Consider the following 16,151-nt stretch of genomic DNA (forward strand, 5'->3'; position numbering starts at 1 on the left):
ATACAAATCTTTACAAATTGACAATGAGTATTTAAATGAATGTCTGAAAAAAGAAATTGTGCCTAAAGGGCTTCGGGTATTCAGATACTCCAATAACATTGTGAAGAGTTCTGTTTTACATCTAGAGTTACTTGAAATCTTTAAGAAAATGCAGGCTTGATATTGTTAGAATTACTATTTAGCAAAATTATGTCAATATGTATGTGTTGCATGAGGAGATAGATCTGCTTAATAGGCAAATCACCTCAGATCTTCTATTCACAGTTGAAGCTGAAAAATCTAGGTATTTTACGGTGTTAGAGAAAATTGACGACAAGTGTACTATTAATGTTAAGAGGAAAATTAGAAAATTAGAAAGAGATGTTAAAGAATATGCAAACAAAACATGTTATCCAGACCCTAAGGGGACTGTCAAACAAAAACAGTGGTTGGAAGATGATAGGGTAGGGGTAGATACCCAGAATGGTACTGAAGAGGATGTTGTGTATGAACAAACTGACAATTATGGGGGTGACCCTTTAGAAACCCCCACTTTCGGTGGTCTGAGAGAAACCACAATCAGAGAGTTTCTTACTACCGCCATTCCCTGTATGGGGGGGGATGTGGGGAGGACACCGAGGGGGAGGGGGAAATACTAGTTCTTCAGAATCCACTTATTCACATAGAATTGGCCAAACAGACTTACAACAACTTTAACATTTTTAATTACAGTGAGATTATACTTACTGAAGATCATTTTAAGTTATTGGCTAATGGATTTAAATATATCCCTAACACTAGAGGTGATATTAGTAAATTTTTGTTAGACTTCAAGTTGTTTTTGAGAAATATCAACCTTTCACTTATATTTCAGGGTCAGAATCAACTACACAATATGACTATTTTGAGGCGGAAAAGTACCTTCAGTCCCCCTATACACTCCCAGTTAAAAAACCTTGAGTTAATGGTTGACAATCATATCAGGCAGTGGCAATCTGGAAAACAACAAAACAGGAAGCACAACCTTGGCAAAAAAGAATGGGATGTGTTCAACGATTTGAGATCTGATCGTAATGTTCGAGTTATGAAACCTGATAAGGGGGGGGTGGGGCTGTTATTATGACCACCTTAATTTATGAAGGAAAAATGCTGGAATTATTGGGGGATACTGACACCTACAGGCGGGTTTCCAAAAATGAGATAAACATCGCCTATAAAAAAATTGATTAGGCACTAAATGACTTACTTCTTGAAAGGTTTATTGATTTAAATGATTTTAATTATTTGACAAATGTTCGACCTAAGACCGCTACAATATTTGGCATACCCAAAGTTCACAAAGATTCAAATGACCCATCCCTTAGACCAATTGTCTTGGCTGATGGTTCCAAAACTTCACCACTTGCCAAGTTCCTTGATGGGAAACTAAAAAAATTGTGGGGTACTAGTTCCCAGATACTTAAAGATTCTTGGGAATTTTTGAAGGGTATTGACCCTAATGTAAATTATGAACAAGTGACTTTTGTCACTATTGATATTAAAGAATTATTTACTGTTATCCCCCACAATATCGGGCTTCAGTTGTTGGAACACTCACTGGTGGAAAAATGCAAGGTCTCCACCAATGATTTACACTTAGTTCTCCATTTGATGGAGTTGGTTCAGTTTAACAACTTCATATTCTTTGGGGGAGAATTTTTCCACCAAATTAAGGGTGTTGCGATGGGGGCCAATTGTGCCCCCACATACACCAATATAGTTTTAGCTTGGTGGGAAAAATAATTTATACTGGAATCTGAATTTAAGAACCATTTGTTGCAATATTTTAGATTTTTGGATAATATTTGTGTCTTTTGGGTGGGGTCTGATGATAAGTTACATGAATTTTTATCATACAATGAATCTACCACTAGCTTTTTGCATTTCACAAGTAATGTTTCTAAGAACATCCTACAATTTTTGGATGTATCACTTGAAAAAATGGAAAATGGGAATATTAAATCTAAGGTTTTTCATAGAAGTACTTATTCAAACTCCTTTTTAAATTTTAAAAGTTCCCATCCCATGTTTCAAAAAAGGAGTTTGGTGAGAGGGCAATACATCAGAGCCAGTAGGATGATTTCCTTAGGACCATGATTATGAAATTGAATGTGAGTTTCTTGACCGTCTTTTTAGGGAAATAGGGTATTCGGCCGATTTCCTACATGAGATTAGAGTTGATGTTTCCTCTAACAGAGCTAATAGATTTTGCCCCGTGTTGGGGTTGGGTATTCTCAGTGATTACAACCAGGTCATCCATGAAACAAAGGACAGTGTTGAAATTAATAGGACTCTTATTACTGAGTAGAACACTGATTCCTTCACTGTAATAATATAGTGAGAAATGAATGGAATAATTTTTTGGAGTTCACTGACCTACCTTTAGATAAAAACTTGCCCCTGAAATTTACTTTTAAGAGGGGGGGGGATTTAAAAAACCTGCTTGAGGAACAAGGAAGAAAAGGGATTCCAAGTGGTAAATGTAAAGGAACCTACCGCTGTGGGACGTGTTCCCAATGTCAGTACATTGCACACTGTGAATGGGTTTATTTACCAGGGAGAGACAGGATGATTATTGGTCACACATATTTTAATTGTAATAGTGAAAGAGTTGTCGATTTGGCCATATGCTCTCCCTGTGGTGCATTTTATATTGGCAAGATAGAGCGAAAGATAAAAAGATGTATCTATGAACATACATATGAGATTAAGACAAAAAATGAGAAAAATGCACTTTTTAAACTTTGAATTGCCAACAGGTAAAATACACTTTTTTGTCCTTGAACAAGTGCAAGTTGATCAAAGGGGTGGGCATTGGGAAAACCTGTTGGAATATAGGGAACTTTACTGGGAGGTTACCCTTGATGCAGGAACGACACCAGGTCTAAATGAAAATATTAGCATTGCCCCACTTTTAAAGTTAAGGGCTGCTAAATTGTAATATGGTTTTATTATTATGGTATTTGGTTATACACACACACACACACACACATATATATATATATATATATATATATATATATATATATATGTATATATATATATAAAGTATTTTGACATTGGATTTAACATTTGGTTATTTAATGTTTATTTATGATATTTACCTTTCTGGCCAGTAGGTGAGGATGTTGTATTGATTCCTTTTACCATTTAATAGTGTTGTAGAAATTTTTTTTATACATTTCTGGTTTTAAATGTTATCTAATGAATTTTAACTTGTATTTAGGTAAATGTATGTTTTTTTTTATGAAGGAACAAAAAATGCAGAGCCAGCAGATACAGTGACAAAAATTTTTATAAGAAGTAAAAAATAATCACAGCATATTGTATTTACTACAAACCGGTTTCGGCTGGCATAGCACAGCCTTCCTCAGTGTACAAAAAGTAAATACAAAAAACAATGGCTGAATATATAATGGTAGCAACAATCCCATTGGTTACTATTCACAAATGTTCATTGAGTCCTGGTGGGAACAATGCACCTAATCTGATTATCCATTTCCTTTCTTTTGCATTAAGAATAGAGTGCCACTGGGATTTGTTGGCCCTATTGCCAAAAATCATGTCAATAACAATAAAATAAAACTTACTGGTTGGGTGCACCATGGTATGTTTGTACAAGGCATTATATATCTTTTTTTGTTAGATATTGCTTTGATGTTCAGAAATTCTGATTCTGAGGGGGTCGGGATGTTTGTCCAACATAAAAAGCGCCACAACTGCATGAAGCTAGATATGTCATAGGGTCATTTTATGAATGTGGGCCTTGGTGAACAGAATTTTTTAAACATAAATGGTTTCAACTAATGTTTTAATTAATTCTGGAATTATATAATTGAAGAGGGTGTTTGACTGGTGTATTATTTTTACTGTACAGGTATATAAGATGAATGGTTTTAATTAAAGTATTTCTGATGAAGGCTATGGTTGTATGGATGAAAACATGTGGTATCTGCAGTGTTAAATAAAGAGTTTTTGCACTAATTTTGCTGGGTGCGATCTCCGCTTTTTTTTGCCTAAATATTCTGTGAAGAAATAGCCAGGGAATTGTTATGGCTAGGCTTGTATAGGCCCTAGGGCCGATAGCCTAGTACCAATTTATGAACCTATGAACCTAGATATATATATATATATATATATATATATATATATATATATATATATATATATATATATACACACACATGCCTAGTAGGGGTAGGTATACACAGGCTAAAAGTTATGCCAATTGTAACAGTAAAGGGGTTATTTATTTAGCTCAATGGAAATTTTGTATGTCTTTATATGTAGAAAAAAAAATGAAAGGGTACTGAAGTGAAGGATTTCTGAACATTCTTATGACATTAAAAGAAAGACATCAATGATGTCCTGTTCAACCATATGATAAAATGTAAAGAAGCAAATTATACATTTTTTGTGCTTAAAGAAGTTCCATAGGATGCAAGAGGGAGGCCACGGGAGGCAAAAATATAATATCAGGAAATATACTGGCAGTTGGTTCTATAGCTAAATGTGGCTCCTGGATTAAACAAAAATATTTCCCTGGTATCTCTCTTAAAATTAAGGTCAGCTAGATTGTAATAGCAGAATTTTTAGAAGTTTAGTAAATCTGTATGTATTTTTATATGTATTTTTAGTTATATTTTCATATATAGTTTTACATTTTAGCCCACATGAATATAATTTTGGTGTATTATGAAGCATAGAGTTTATTATTTATAGCATTGATAAAATTAACAGGGTTAACAATACAAGCAAAAGCAAATGCAGATCAGATTTGAAATAGTTTTGCGATAGTTTGGTCACAGTATTAACTGTTAAGCCTCATTTTATAAATTAATTTATTTAAAATATTATTTTGCATTTTTATATGTGTGGATGAACAGATCTTGTGTAGAGTATGTTTTAATATATATCCAAATATATTTAAGCATCAGTTTTGTACAAACAGAATTGAAGGACTAGAAAATTGGTAGGGATGTTTTTAGAATAGATTTTCTAGTTTTTGTATATTTAATTGATTAATTGTTTTTAATTATGCTTGACTGATTACAGGGAAACAGTATAAAAAGGGTATGTTTAAGTGAAGGGTTTTATCTGAAGAAGTCCTTGGATAAGGACAAAAACTCTGACGAATCAGTTAAGCATTTTATTTGTGAATGCACACATAGATTCCTGGGCTCTCAGACAGACCAAGCAGATACTAATAATTCAATAAAACAGTATTTATTCACACAACGGTTAGCGCTTTCACATAAGCTTCATCAGACCATAGAACATTGTTGAAAGTGGTTAAATTTAGAGTAAGGTCCCATCAATCAAACTGCAGTCATAGTCACATGACAATAATATTATGAAAGATACTATAAAGTATAAAAGATAAAATAAAAATATATAAGAAATATAAAAAACATTTGTAATCTACTTGTGCATTCATTTTGAATATTTTTCACTTGGGCTACTTGTCATTTACTCTCCTTGGTACAGCTTTTATTATGTTCATTTTATTTGTGAATGTTGTATGTTTTCTGGTAGAGTGGCTTTAATAAATTCATTTTTCCAATTCCTGAGTTGTCCATTGCTTATTACCTGCACCTCTACAGTGCCTTTTTGAATTTGTTTCGTGTTGGCATAGTTTTTTACATTCCTTGGCACTGGTTTCTGTTTGTGGTTTCAATAAAAATAAGAAACAAATGGTATCATCTAAAAGTAGAATGCCAAGATTTTTTGTTGAGACTGGTAATAGATAAATAGATAGTAAAAGGAAATACATCATATAAAAATAGTGAAAGAATACTCTTAAATTGTCAAGAGGAAACTATAGAAAATGTGTTTTTGAAATGTAAAAGCATAAAAAAGTTATGGAAAAACTATATAAAGAAGATTTTTTTCAAAGATATAAATGAAGTGGATAAAATAAACAGTGATATGATTATATGTGGATATTATAAGAATAGAAGTAAATAACATGTTAAAAGAATAGTTTTATGCCATATGGGTTCTATGGAATGGGTTCTATATTAGATCATCAAAAATTCAGTTCGCTAACATTGAACATACCTTTTGTTGAAATGATTATACTGAGATCGCAGTACAGTGAGGATCAGGAAATTTACCCTTTCTTCACTGTAGTGCGATCTCAGAGTTGGTAAATATTATTAGTGGGTGGTATGGGGGCACAGCTCTCCACAAGAATGGAATTTGATTAACGACATTTCTGATGAAATGCTATTCATTGAAGTGGGTATTCACTCATTTAATATAGACCCATGGAATGAAAGAACAAATGAAGTTATGTTTACTGGGAAATGGATTTTGGCAACGATATTAAGTAAAATCAGATGGCGGTTATGGAAAAAGGAGTGGAGGTCTAATAGCGATAAAAATTTTGTATGATTTTAAAGGAAATTATGAATATGTGTAAGTTGATTTGTATATCTATATATTTACACATTCTTAAATATTTGCAAATATGTAAATATAGTGCAAATAAGATTTTGTATATAAATAAACAAACCCTACTCTTTTCATTTGGAGTTGTAGGATCCTTTACATCCAGCTGAGCAACCACCAACTCAAGCAAATGGGGCCACAGTTTAATGTCTCATACAGAAGATAATTCACTCTGGAGTGCAGCACCTCCTTTATGGTGCACTACAGTGTCAGTATTTAATTTACCTGGTGTGGGAATGCAGCCCACAGCCTTCGATATCAAAGGTGAGTGTGCCAATGATTCCGTTACATATATATGATTGCACAGTGATGCATCAAAATCCCAAAGCCTCGCTGCATCCCCACACCCACTGACATTTTTATATACCAGCTCTAGTCTGAGGATTTGTATAATGGTTGGTTCTATATCATATAATCAAAGTGCAACAACTTTGAATCATTAAAGTTAGAACTTTAATGATTAAAGTTGCCGAACTTCGAAAATATGAAAAAAAAACACACAAAAAAAAAAGAAATAAAACATTCTAAGCAGGGGGGCAAGCCCCCCCTGCACCCCCACACCCCCTGTTACTTAAATATACCAACTCCGAGATCATGCTACAGTGTAGGAAAGGGAAATCTTCCCTTTCCACACTGTACTCCATTAAAGTGCGATCTCTGAGTTGGTATATTTAAAGAGCGAGGGGTGTGGGGTGCAGAGGGGCTTGCCCCCCTGCTTAAGCCCTTCAGGTAAGTGTTGTTTCTTTCTTTTTTTTTAATATATTCAAAGTATTACAACTTCGAACACATGGGTTCGACCATATGGTGTTCGAAGTTGTAATACTTTGAATATATGATATAGACCCTAATGGTTAAGGTGCTTTCCTCACAATCACAAGGTGCAATGTTTGATTTTCACCTTTGAAAGGGAAACAGTTGGGAAAGGTCAGATTGCTCCTTTCAAGATTCTGAGTTTTCAAAAGTTTGAGTTTCAGTATTATGTCAAATGAATGACATTAACACACACACACACACCATATATATATATATATATATATATATATATATACATGGATCTACCTGACATGGTCGACAGTTCATATAGTCGACAGTTTATTTGGTTGACAGTTCATTTGATCGACAAGCATTTTAGGTGGGGGGAGTCAACTTCTCAAACTGAAAAAAAAAAAAGCCAGTACAGTTGATTGAAAATCAGCTGATTGCACATACCTGCTTTTTTCAATGCAGCATTGTGGTACAGCACAAATCAATGATTTACTCTTTCCCTACCATATTGCAATCCTTGAGTTGGTATATCGATTACTAAAAATGTAGACACCCATATTACCAACATGGCTGGACATACAGTATTTCCTTGCAGGGTTCTTAAGAGGTTTTAAATATTATGCTTGTGTTGCAGTGATGAACATACTGTGTATTCATGAATTAGTTGCTATGGGAGGTTATTTTTGAAATGACAGATCATTATCTGAGCATTGTGTTTGTTTACTTGCTTTTTTGTGTTTAATGGTTGCATAACCTGCATGTGATGCTGTATGCGTGCTATATTAAATTTCTCTGCTTTTTGCTCTTTTACTAGATATGGATGCTCTTGGGGAAGATAGTAGTTTAGTGGGTTCTACAATGTCAGTGGAAGTGATGGTGGGATAAACTGGACATATATATCTAAGAAAGGTGGGAAGTTGCTGGAGATTGCTGTCTGTTTGCTGGAGATTGCTGTCTGTTTGTTTACATTGGAGTGCACCTGTAATACAAAGAGTTATTGGCACTGTTGTCTACAGAAAACTTCTGGATATGGAGGCAGAGCAGTGACCATGGCTACTGCTGCTTTTGAAAAGCAGCTTCATTCTGTGGTACACAGTCATCCTCCTAATGCAATTGATGTACAACTCTGCATAAAGTTAATGGTTTAAAAACATATGCAGCACTTTCTCGTGTCGATCTCTGTGAAGTGGTTGATGTGGAGAATAAGTTAGTTTTACAACCGCTGTCCCAAAATGCTCTGGGAAAAACAATAAATCATGTGAGGTTTGTTGCATGTTTCATATTTTCAAATAAGACACTGAGGCACGGAATGCTTTTAAGTTGTTTATTACATAAACACACATCAGGAGATGTAATTTGTACATATACTTTAAACGTCATATGCTTACTGACTGACTCATTACGTCTAACGCACTCACTTGCACCACCACTCAAGCTTACATTCACACTAGCTGATTACACAAAATGGCACTGATCTTACACATGCTCAGTACCTTACATGCTATCTAGCTACAGTGGCTTACTAGGTTCAATATACACACAGATCTACAAGACTGAAGGATGATGTACAGGACATGCATTCAGCAAAAACCATGTATGAGGTTAATTCATCTGACTTGAGTATGAGATGTACTTGGAGGTAAGGATCTTTTTGTTAGAACAATACAGCAAAATTTAATTGGTCTTTTTGTTGGTTTTGGTGATTGTTGATGGCACTTTCTTACTTAAAGGAAATTCATTGGGGTAGATAAGTACCATACGTGTTGTTATTCAACACTCAGAGGCAAATGAAAGTATGCCAGTGGTGTGTACTTTAATTGGCTTGAAGTCATACCAACCTTATCATTAAATGTGTAATGGTTTTTGCTTTGTATAGCAAGTTTTCACTGAATCCATCTTGGGTCATAAAATGAGTGGCTTTAGCAAAAAGAAGCACAAGGTATAACTTCACTGAATGTGCTGAGCATGTTTTTTTTTTTTTTGTACAAAATTTCTGAAGTAAAGTACAACATGGTATTGCAGAGAGCTGTGCTCATGATCAAGAATTATTGTGTTACTGAGGAAGCTCATGGCTATACCTGTTTTCACTAATTCATGTATTACTGCCGTTCTTCAATTGCTTAAGGAGAAACTTCTGCTATAAGCTTCACCTTTACTGTCTTAGAACAATACTCTATGCACGGAAGTTAAGGCCTTTTGCTACCCACAGTGCTACTTATATTTACTTTTACCTCTTTTCCACTAGTAGTTTTGAATGTGAATGGCAGAGTTGCAGACCCTCAGTTTGCCTAGAATTTACAATTTGGTGGAAAGCTGGCATTGGTGACTTTTCTGTTTACTGTGTCACAGTTATGCATATCTGAATCGGTTATGTACAGTGTTGCATGCAAGCAGTACCAAGCAAAGGATGTTAGCCTTGCCATTCAGTCAGGTATGCAGTTTACTCCCACAGGGAGGTTTGCCCACAAGAAAGAGGAATATTTACACTTTATTAGCAAATGTTGGAATGATTATGATAATATGGAGTTTCATTGCATAATATCTCACCAATTGTTATGATAAATGACTAGTTTTACTTTTTTTTTTGCTAATTCTATGTAAGCTGAAATAAAACACATTATGGTTTGTGTTAGTATTTTGAATGCCAGCATTGCAATCCATTGGTTTTGTGTGTTGTCTGTATTTTGGCAATATGATGGTCAGTATGTAACATGTCAGTATTACAATAGAAGAGCAATTTATATATGTATATCTATTTCTATTCATCTGTCTCTCTATTTATATTTATAAAACCCTGACATGCACACAGTCACACACACAGACACACACAGGCATGTGCATGCGCACGCACACACACACACACACACACACACACACACACACACACACACACTCACCGTTGTCCAATGAGTATTGAAAAGCCACTGAAGAAATGAAATTATAATCTTGTACAATAAAAAAAATATGCTAATTATAAAACAATAGTGGCATGGTATTATGAAATTATATATAGTTTTAATCAATAAATGTCCATTTTAATAGAAATGATAACAAATATATTAGACAACTGACTATATCATATTGTTAGCATTTCATTAAATCCTGGCTTACAATCTGAAGAACTTTTCTTTTATGGGCCAAATTTTCTTCTGCTGATGTCACTGCAGAAAGAAGTAGGTCAGCAAGAAGTGCAAGTTAGAAGAAGCATACTAAGCTAAGAACAACAGGCTAAGAGAGCAGCTTAAATAGCAAAGAACAAAGCCTCAGCACTGTTCTAACCTCTGGAAACTGACTCAGTAGATGGCACAAAGAAACTCTATCAGGGTGCAAGGCAAAGTCAAAAAGATAAAGAAGACAGTCATCAGGTACCATTCATAATGCATGCCAGCAATAATCAGCTTACTAGTCCAGTGGACATCAAAGGCAGGTGGAAGGAGTGCTTCAAGCAGCTTCTGCTTAGGTCTGTTTATTCAACCAGTTCATCCATCCATAGCCCCTTTTTCTCATTTTTGCACATGGGGCTGGGGTGTCACTTCAACAGTCACAACCATCTATAGCGAAGGTTTACACTGCTGGGTGGCTAGTCCTGTCGCACTAGTTCTTCCACGCCACATACTTGAATGCACACACACACAAACACACACATACACATACACATAACACACACACACACACACACACACACACACACACACACACACACACACACACACACACACACACACACACACTCACACTTATGGTCAATTTGAAGTGTCCAATCCACCTACTGCATGGTTTTGGAATGTAAGAGAAAAACAGAGTACCTGGAGGAAACCCACATGAACACAGGAAGGAAATGCAGACTCCACATAGAAAGCACTCAAGCCAAGAATGGAACAGGGGAATCTCTTGCTGTGAGGTGACAACACTATCCGCTGTGCCACTGTGCCATTCATTGAATATAATGTCCCCATGGCATGTACCTGTCCAGGCTCATGCAACAACTGGAATACCCACAGGAATGCCTTAGTAAAGGGAACCAATGCATAAACACCATGTCCTACATGGACTGACTCAAAGTTCTGTCTCTATACTCAGTATCCTACAGACTGCTAAGAAGTGACCTTTATCTGGCATATAAGGCATCCTCTGACCCTTTACTGATGGATTTACTCCATATCAACAAGTCAAATGGCATCATAAATACTTGGTGTAGGGATCTCTACCTCTTCTGCAACATCAACAGAACAGTTTGAAGTGATAGGTATTTCTCGCAGAGGATAATGTTGCTGTGGAACAGACTCCTTACCCACATAAAGCAAAGTTCATCCCTGTCTCTATTCAAGTGCAACTTAGATCTATGGATGGGAAACAGAAAATTTATCATAGGACTGCCCCCTGCACTACTAATGGACAGAGGTAGCTCTTAAATGCTTTATCTAACGTGTGGCTCCCCTAAAGTTATTTATGGTATGATACCAATTATTCTCATTAGGGCTAGTATATATTTATTGAACATGGGATGGGTAAGGACAATTTATATCAAAAAGGACAGGTTATTTTGAGCACAAAAAGGAAAGTTGGTTAGGCTTAAAATGGCCAACAATGGCAGCTAGCCTGTTACTTACCTATGAAGATATAGGAAACTCACAAAGAAGCTGTATTGCCCCATACACTACCTACAGTGAGGGAGGAAGCGAACAATACCAAGGAAAATGAAGTCAGAGAAAACAGCAGGCATATATGAGGTTACGGCAGATATGATGAAGATACTGATGGAGTTGGGGAAGAAATGGCTCCTGATGCTATTCATTCTGATATGGAGTGAGAAGTGTATCCCCGATGCCTGGACAAGAACAAGGGAGGGTCATTCACAACTGTAGGTAGTAAACTCCTATTAAAGTGCAATAAAGGTGCTGCAGAGGATGACTGACAAATGAATATGTAGAGAAGTAGAAAGTGATTTGGAAGCTGACCAGTTAGGCTTCAGATGAGGATGCAACACAACTGATCTGATGTTTGCAATGAGAGAAATAGTAAAGAAAAAGCTAAAGTTAAGGAAAGACTCCAAATGGGCATTCCTAGACTTAGAGAAAACATCTGGTAATGTCCAAAGAAAACTGATATGGGCAGTCCTGGAATGGTGTGAAGTCCCAGAAATACTGGCAGAACTAATCCAATCTTTGCACAAGGACCCAGTGCCATCATTTGAACAAAGTTTGGACTCATAGAGGGGTTCTCAGTGGGAGTAGGTGTGCACAAAGTTTCAGTTCTGAGCCCACTGCTGTTCATATACATGGTACACCACACTAGACTACTAAACAAATCAGATGAAGCATATCAATAAATCTGCTGTATACAATGTGGCACTACAAGCAGTCTCTGAACAGGAACTTCAGCATATGAAAGTGGATAGGAATGCAAAGCTGAAGGCACATGGAGTGAAGCTGAATGCAGGCAAGACAATTGTACCAGCAGCTAAAGGGGAATTTGAAGACTGATATACAGAAGAAATGATTAACAGCTTTAAGTACCTGTGATGGGTGTTTGAAACGAAGGGATGTCTGAATGAGGAGGTTAAAGCTAGAATCAGAGGTGCTGCAGCCAACTGATAAAGACTGTCCAGGGTAGTGTATGAAAGAAGAATAACAAGAATCTGAAATCTGAGGAATATGAAACAGTGGTGAGATCAGTACTTCTGAATGGCAAATAAATCTGAACAATAGTGGTAGAAGAGCAGTTGAGGAAGCCAGAGTTGAAAATGTTGAAGTGCCTGACATGGGTGGTAAGACGTACACTGTGTAAAGATGAAGAAATGAGGACATCAAAGCAGAAGGCAAAATATCACGAACGGTAGCAAAAGTCAAGAAGAACAGATTACAATGGATCAGGCATGTGCAAGAAAGCAGAAGATGATTTGATAAGGAAGATATGTGATAGAAAGGAAGAAGGAAAGAGGGCTTCCAGCCAAGGGATGGATAGATGAATGGACTGCATGAGAGAAGATCTACAACAAAAGCAGGCTTTCCTGTTCAAGAGGGTAGGAAAGTAACACTGAAACAAGACAGCTGGCAACAGTTGTCACAGTGCCCTGACACTATGTAAAACAACACTGAAAATGCTGCTGCTGATGACATCTCTGCAGAATACTAGACGTGAATCTTTCTAACAACATGAAGGTATACCGAACAGCAAATTATTTCTGTACACGCCTTGTGTCATTTTTAATTTATTTCCTGTGTTTACCATCCAAATGTTTTGTCATGTGACTGTTAAACAACTGATTTTATATCTAAGCTTGCATTTATTTAATGTTCATAGTTACAGTTCAAGACATAATGTAAATTATTTGCCATTAGGATTTATGTAACCATAATGCAACAGTTATAACATTTATTTAGTATAACCCACTTAATTTATCCGTTTAAATTACCTACTGATGTATCTTACTGCTTGAACTTTTAATATATGTATATTATCATTTAATCAGAGTTGTATTGAGAATTATTTTTACTTTGCATACAATGTTTGACACATATTACTCAGGCATTTATATACAGTAGCAATTTCCATGTCAGTTACTCTTGAAACATGCAAGTTCACATTAAAGTTTAATATGAATCAGATTTATAGGCTCAGCATTTCTACCAGACTTATTAAAATAAGGGTTGAAGTAAGGGTAGAGTTTCTCTCTGAAAGCATCACTGAAAGTATACAGGTGTGACATGCTATCAGCATTATAAAATGACACCTGTCCCCCCTCATAGTCCAGGTAAACACCAGTCCTCTGCGTGTTTTCAGTTATCTTAAAAGCCTTGGGTGGTGATTCCAGTGCCTCACACTCACTCCCGTTCTTGAGCCATAGAGCCAAGTATCCATGTTCAGGTCTCACACTGATAACACCCTTCCTGTTGATGGACTCCTTGGCAACACCCATAGCCCATTCGGTCTTGTTCTTGACCCCCACCTCCCAGTAATGTCTCCCTGATGTGAATCCCTCTGATCCCAGCACAAAGATACAGCGATCAAACCTCTCAGGATTGTTTGGAAGTCTCTGGCACTTATCACCACACCTCACGCTGGTCAGGTCCTCAGACAGGATGAGATCAGGGTGTGCTGTTTTAGGGTCTAGGGTTAGATGAGGCAGATCTGTAAAAACAAACCAGTCAGTATCAAATACATGGTTAACATGAAAAGGAATCAGTTTAAAAATGATGCTTTCTGAAAATATGTTTATGATCTCATGAATGCCATTGAAATATTTTTTTTCCCAAACAGCTATAGCTTAAAGTGTATTAGTGTCACGGACACCATGTCATATCAGAAATTAGCAGACAATTTTAAAAGGACATCACTATAGCATTTGTACATCTTTTTCTTGATTATATTCCAAAATAAATGCCAAATCAACAAAAAAAACTTCAAATATGACTGTGCCAGCAGCTCTGAACTCTCCTAGTAAACATAAATTTCAATGTATCCTAACAGAAAATTGAAGGTCTTGGAATCAAATATTTAAGAAAACTGAAAGTCTTAGAATCAAATATTTAAAAAAAAAAAAATTACTATTTTATCTGATTTACATAAAAATGCTGAAATTTAAATAACTACTTTTTTGACTATGAAGTTGTTAAAGTGTCGACTTCAATTGACCTACCAATGAATGGGAAATATTCTTTATTTATTTATTTTATTATTTATTTACATTTGTTGGCCGGGAGTGTCCGACTGGACATAGGTCCATTTTCAGTGGAGGCCCAGGGAGAAAAGGTCCACAGTTAAAATAAACAGACAGTAGTTACATTGGATTGCATATCGATTAACAATTTAACATAGCAATTACAACATATTTACAGATGAAGAACATAGTACAAGATGAAGAACATAGTACATCAGTAGACAACTAGAATCTTTATCTGTGAAGTACATAACAGACATTAACAAATGTTACAATAAGAAGTTCCTGCTGTATAATAAGTACTAGGCTTATGAGCATCTGAGCTTGCTATAATCAAGGTAGTTAGTGGAGTGTCTTTAACAAGACAGATTTTTGAAAAGTACTGGGAACAAAAAAAAAAGTCTGCCTATGTGAGACATTATTATTTTTTCAAGAATCAGGGACTGCATGAAACTACTGATGCTTACTTGAATGAGTTTAGACAAAAAATCTCAGAAAGGCATTATGACCTGCATGAGGCACAAAGTGATGTCTTTGAGCAGTGAACAAACACCAGTAGGGAGAGCGAGAAAACAGATAAACATGCAATAGTTTGATTTTATGTCATCAACTGGTGAGATTCTTCAGCCTGTGCAATGCATGGGAGAATCTTCTTTCTCCAGAGGTGCAGCAGGTTCTGAGTTGTTTATCTTAAATTTTGGCATGCATTTTGGGTGAAGTCGTGCATTAAGGACATAATTAGCTATGCCTAACCAAAATAAAAAACACAGAGTTGCACTACAAGTCTTTACAATTTGTGTAGATGCTATTTTTGACAGTCTGTTCTTTCAAAATGGCTTGAATGTTCCTAATCTGTTGTACTGTCTCTCCAGATCAATCAAAAGGGTGAAAAATTAAGAGACACAAAACAAAACAGCTTCAGTTATTTTGTAAATTTATTGTGATTGCCAGTAAAGCTTTCTTCTAACAAATGTTATTGTTTTACTGTTTATCTTCTTTCCACCAGACCCACTACTGACACATGCATTCTCCATAGTATGAGATCCATACAGCTCATTTGTTCCCCTTGGAGCAATATTTAGGAGTCAGAAGTTGAGTCATCAACCTTGGTGAGGATTGGGATTTATTTTATTTTGGTCACAGTGTCCCTTTCACATCTGTGATTTCTGTTGCACTCATGTCTAAGGATGTATATGTGAAGAAGTTGTGCTAAGCTAAAGCAAATGCATTTTTATAGCTGAATAGATTCTGAACA

At 35.9% G+C, this 16,151-nt stretch overlaps 1 protein-coding gene across 1 annotated transcript in view; it reads right to left on the minus strand.

Moving 5' to 3' along the window:
- Positions 1-11,430: 11,430 nt before the first annotated feature.
- LOC122814319 (zinc-binding protein A33-like) overlaps positions 11,431-16,151 on the minus strand; it is a 221,170-nt gene continuing 216,449 nt past the window's right edge. The window contains exon 7 of the mRNA XM_044086905.1: positions 11,431-14,367. Within this exon, the coding sequence (XP_043942840.1) occupies positions 13,823-14,367 (545 nt within the window). The 3' untranslated portion in view covers positions 11,431-13,822. The remainder of the gene's footprint in view (positions 14,368-16,151) is intronic.

Source organism: Protopterus annectens, chromosome 10.part0, assembly GCF_019279795.1.
Source record: "Protopterus annectens isolate FY-2018-M chromosome 10.part0, PAN1.0, whole genome shotgun sequence".
Classification (NCBI taxonomy): domain Eukaryota; kingdom Metazoa; phylum Chordata; order Ceratodontiformes; family Protopteridae; genus Protopterus; species Protopterus annectens.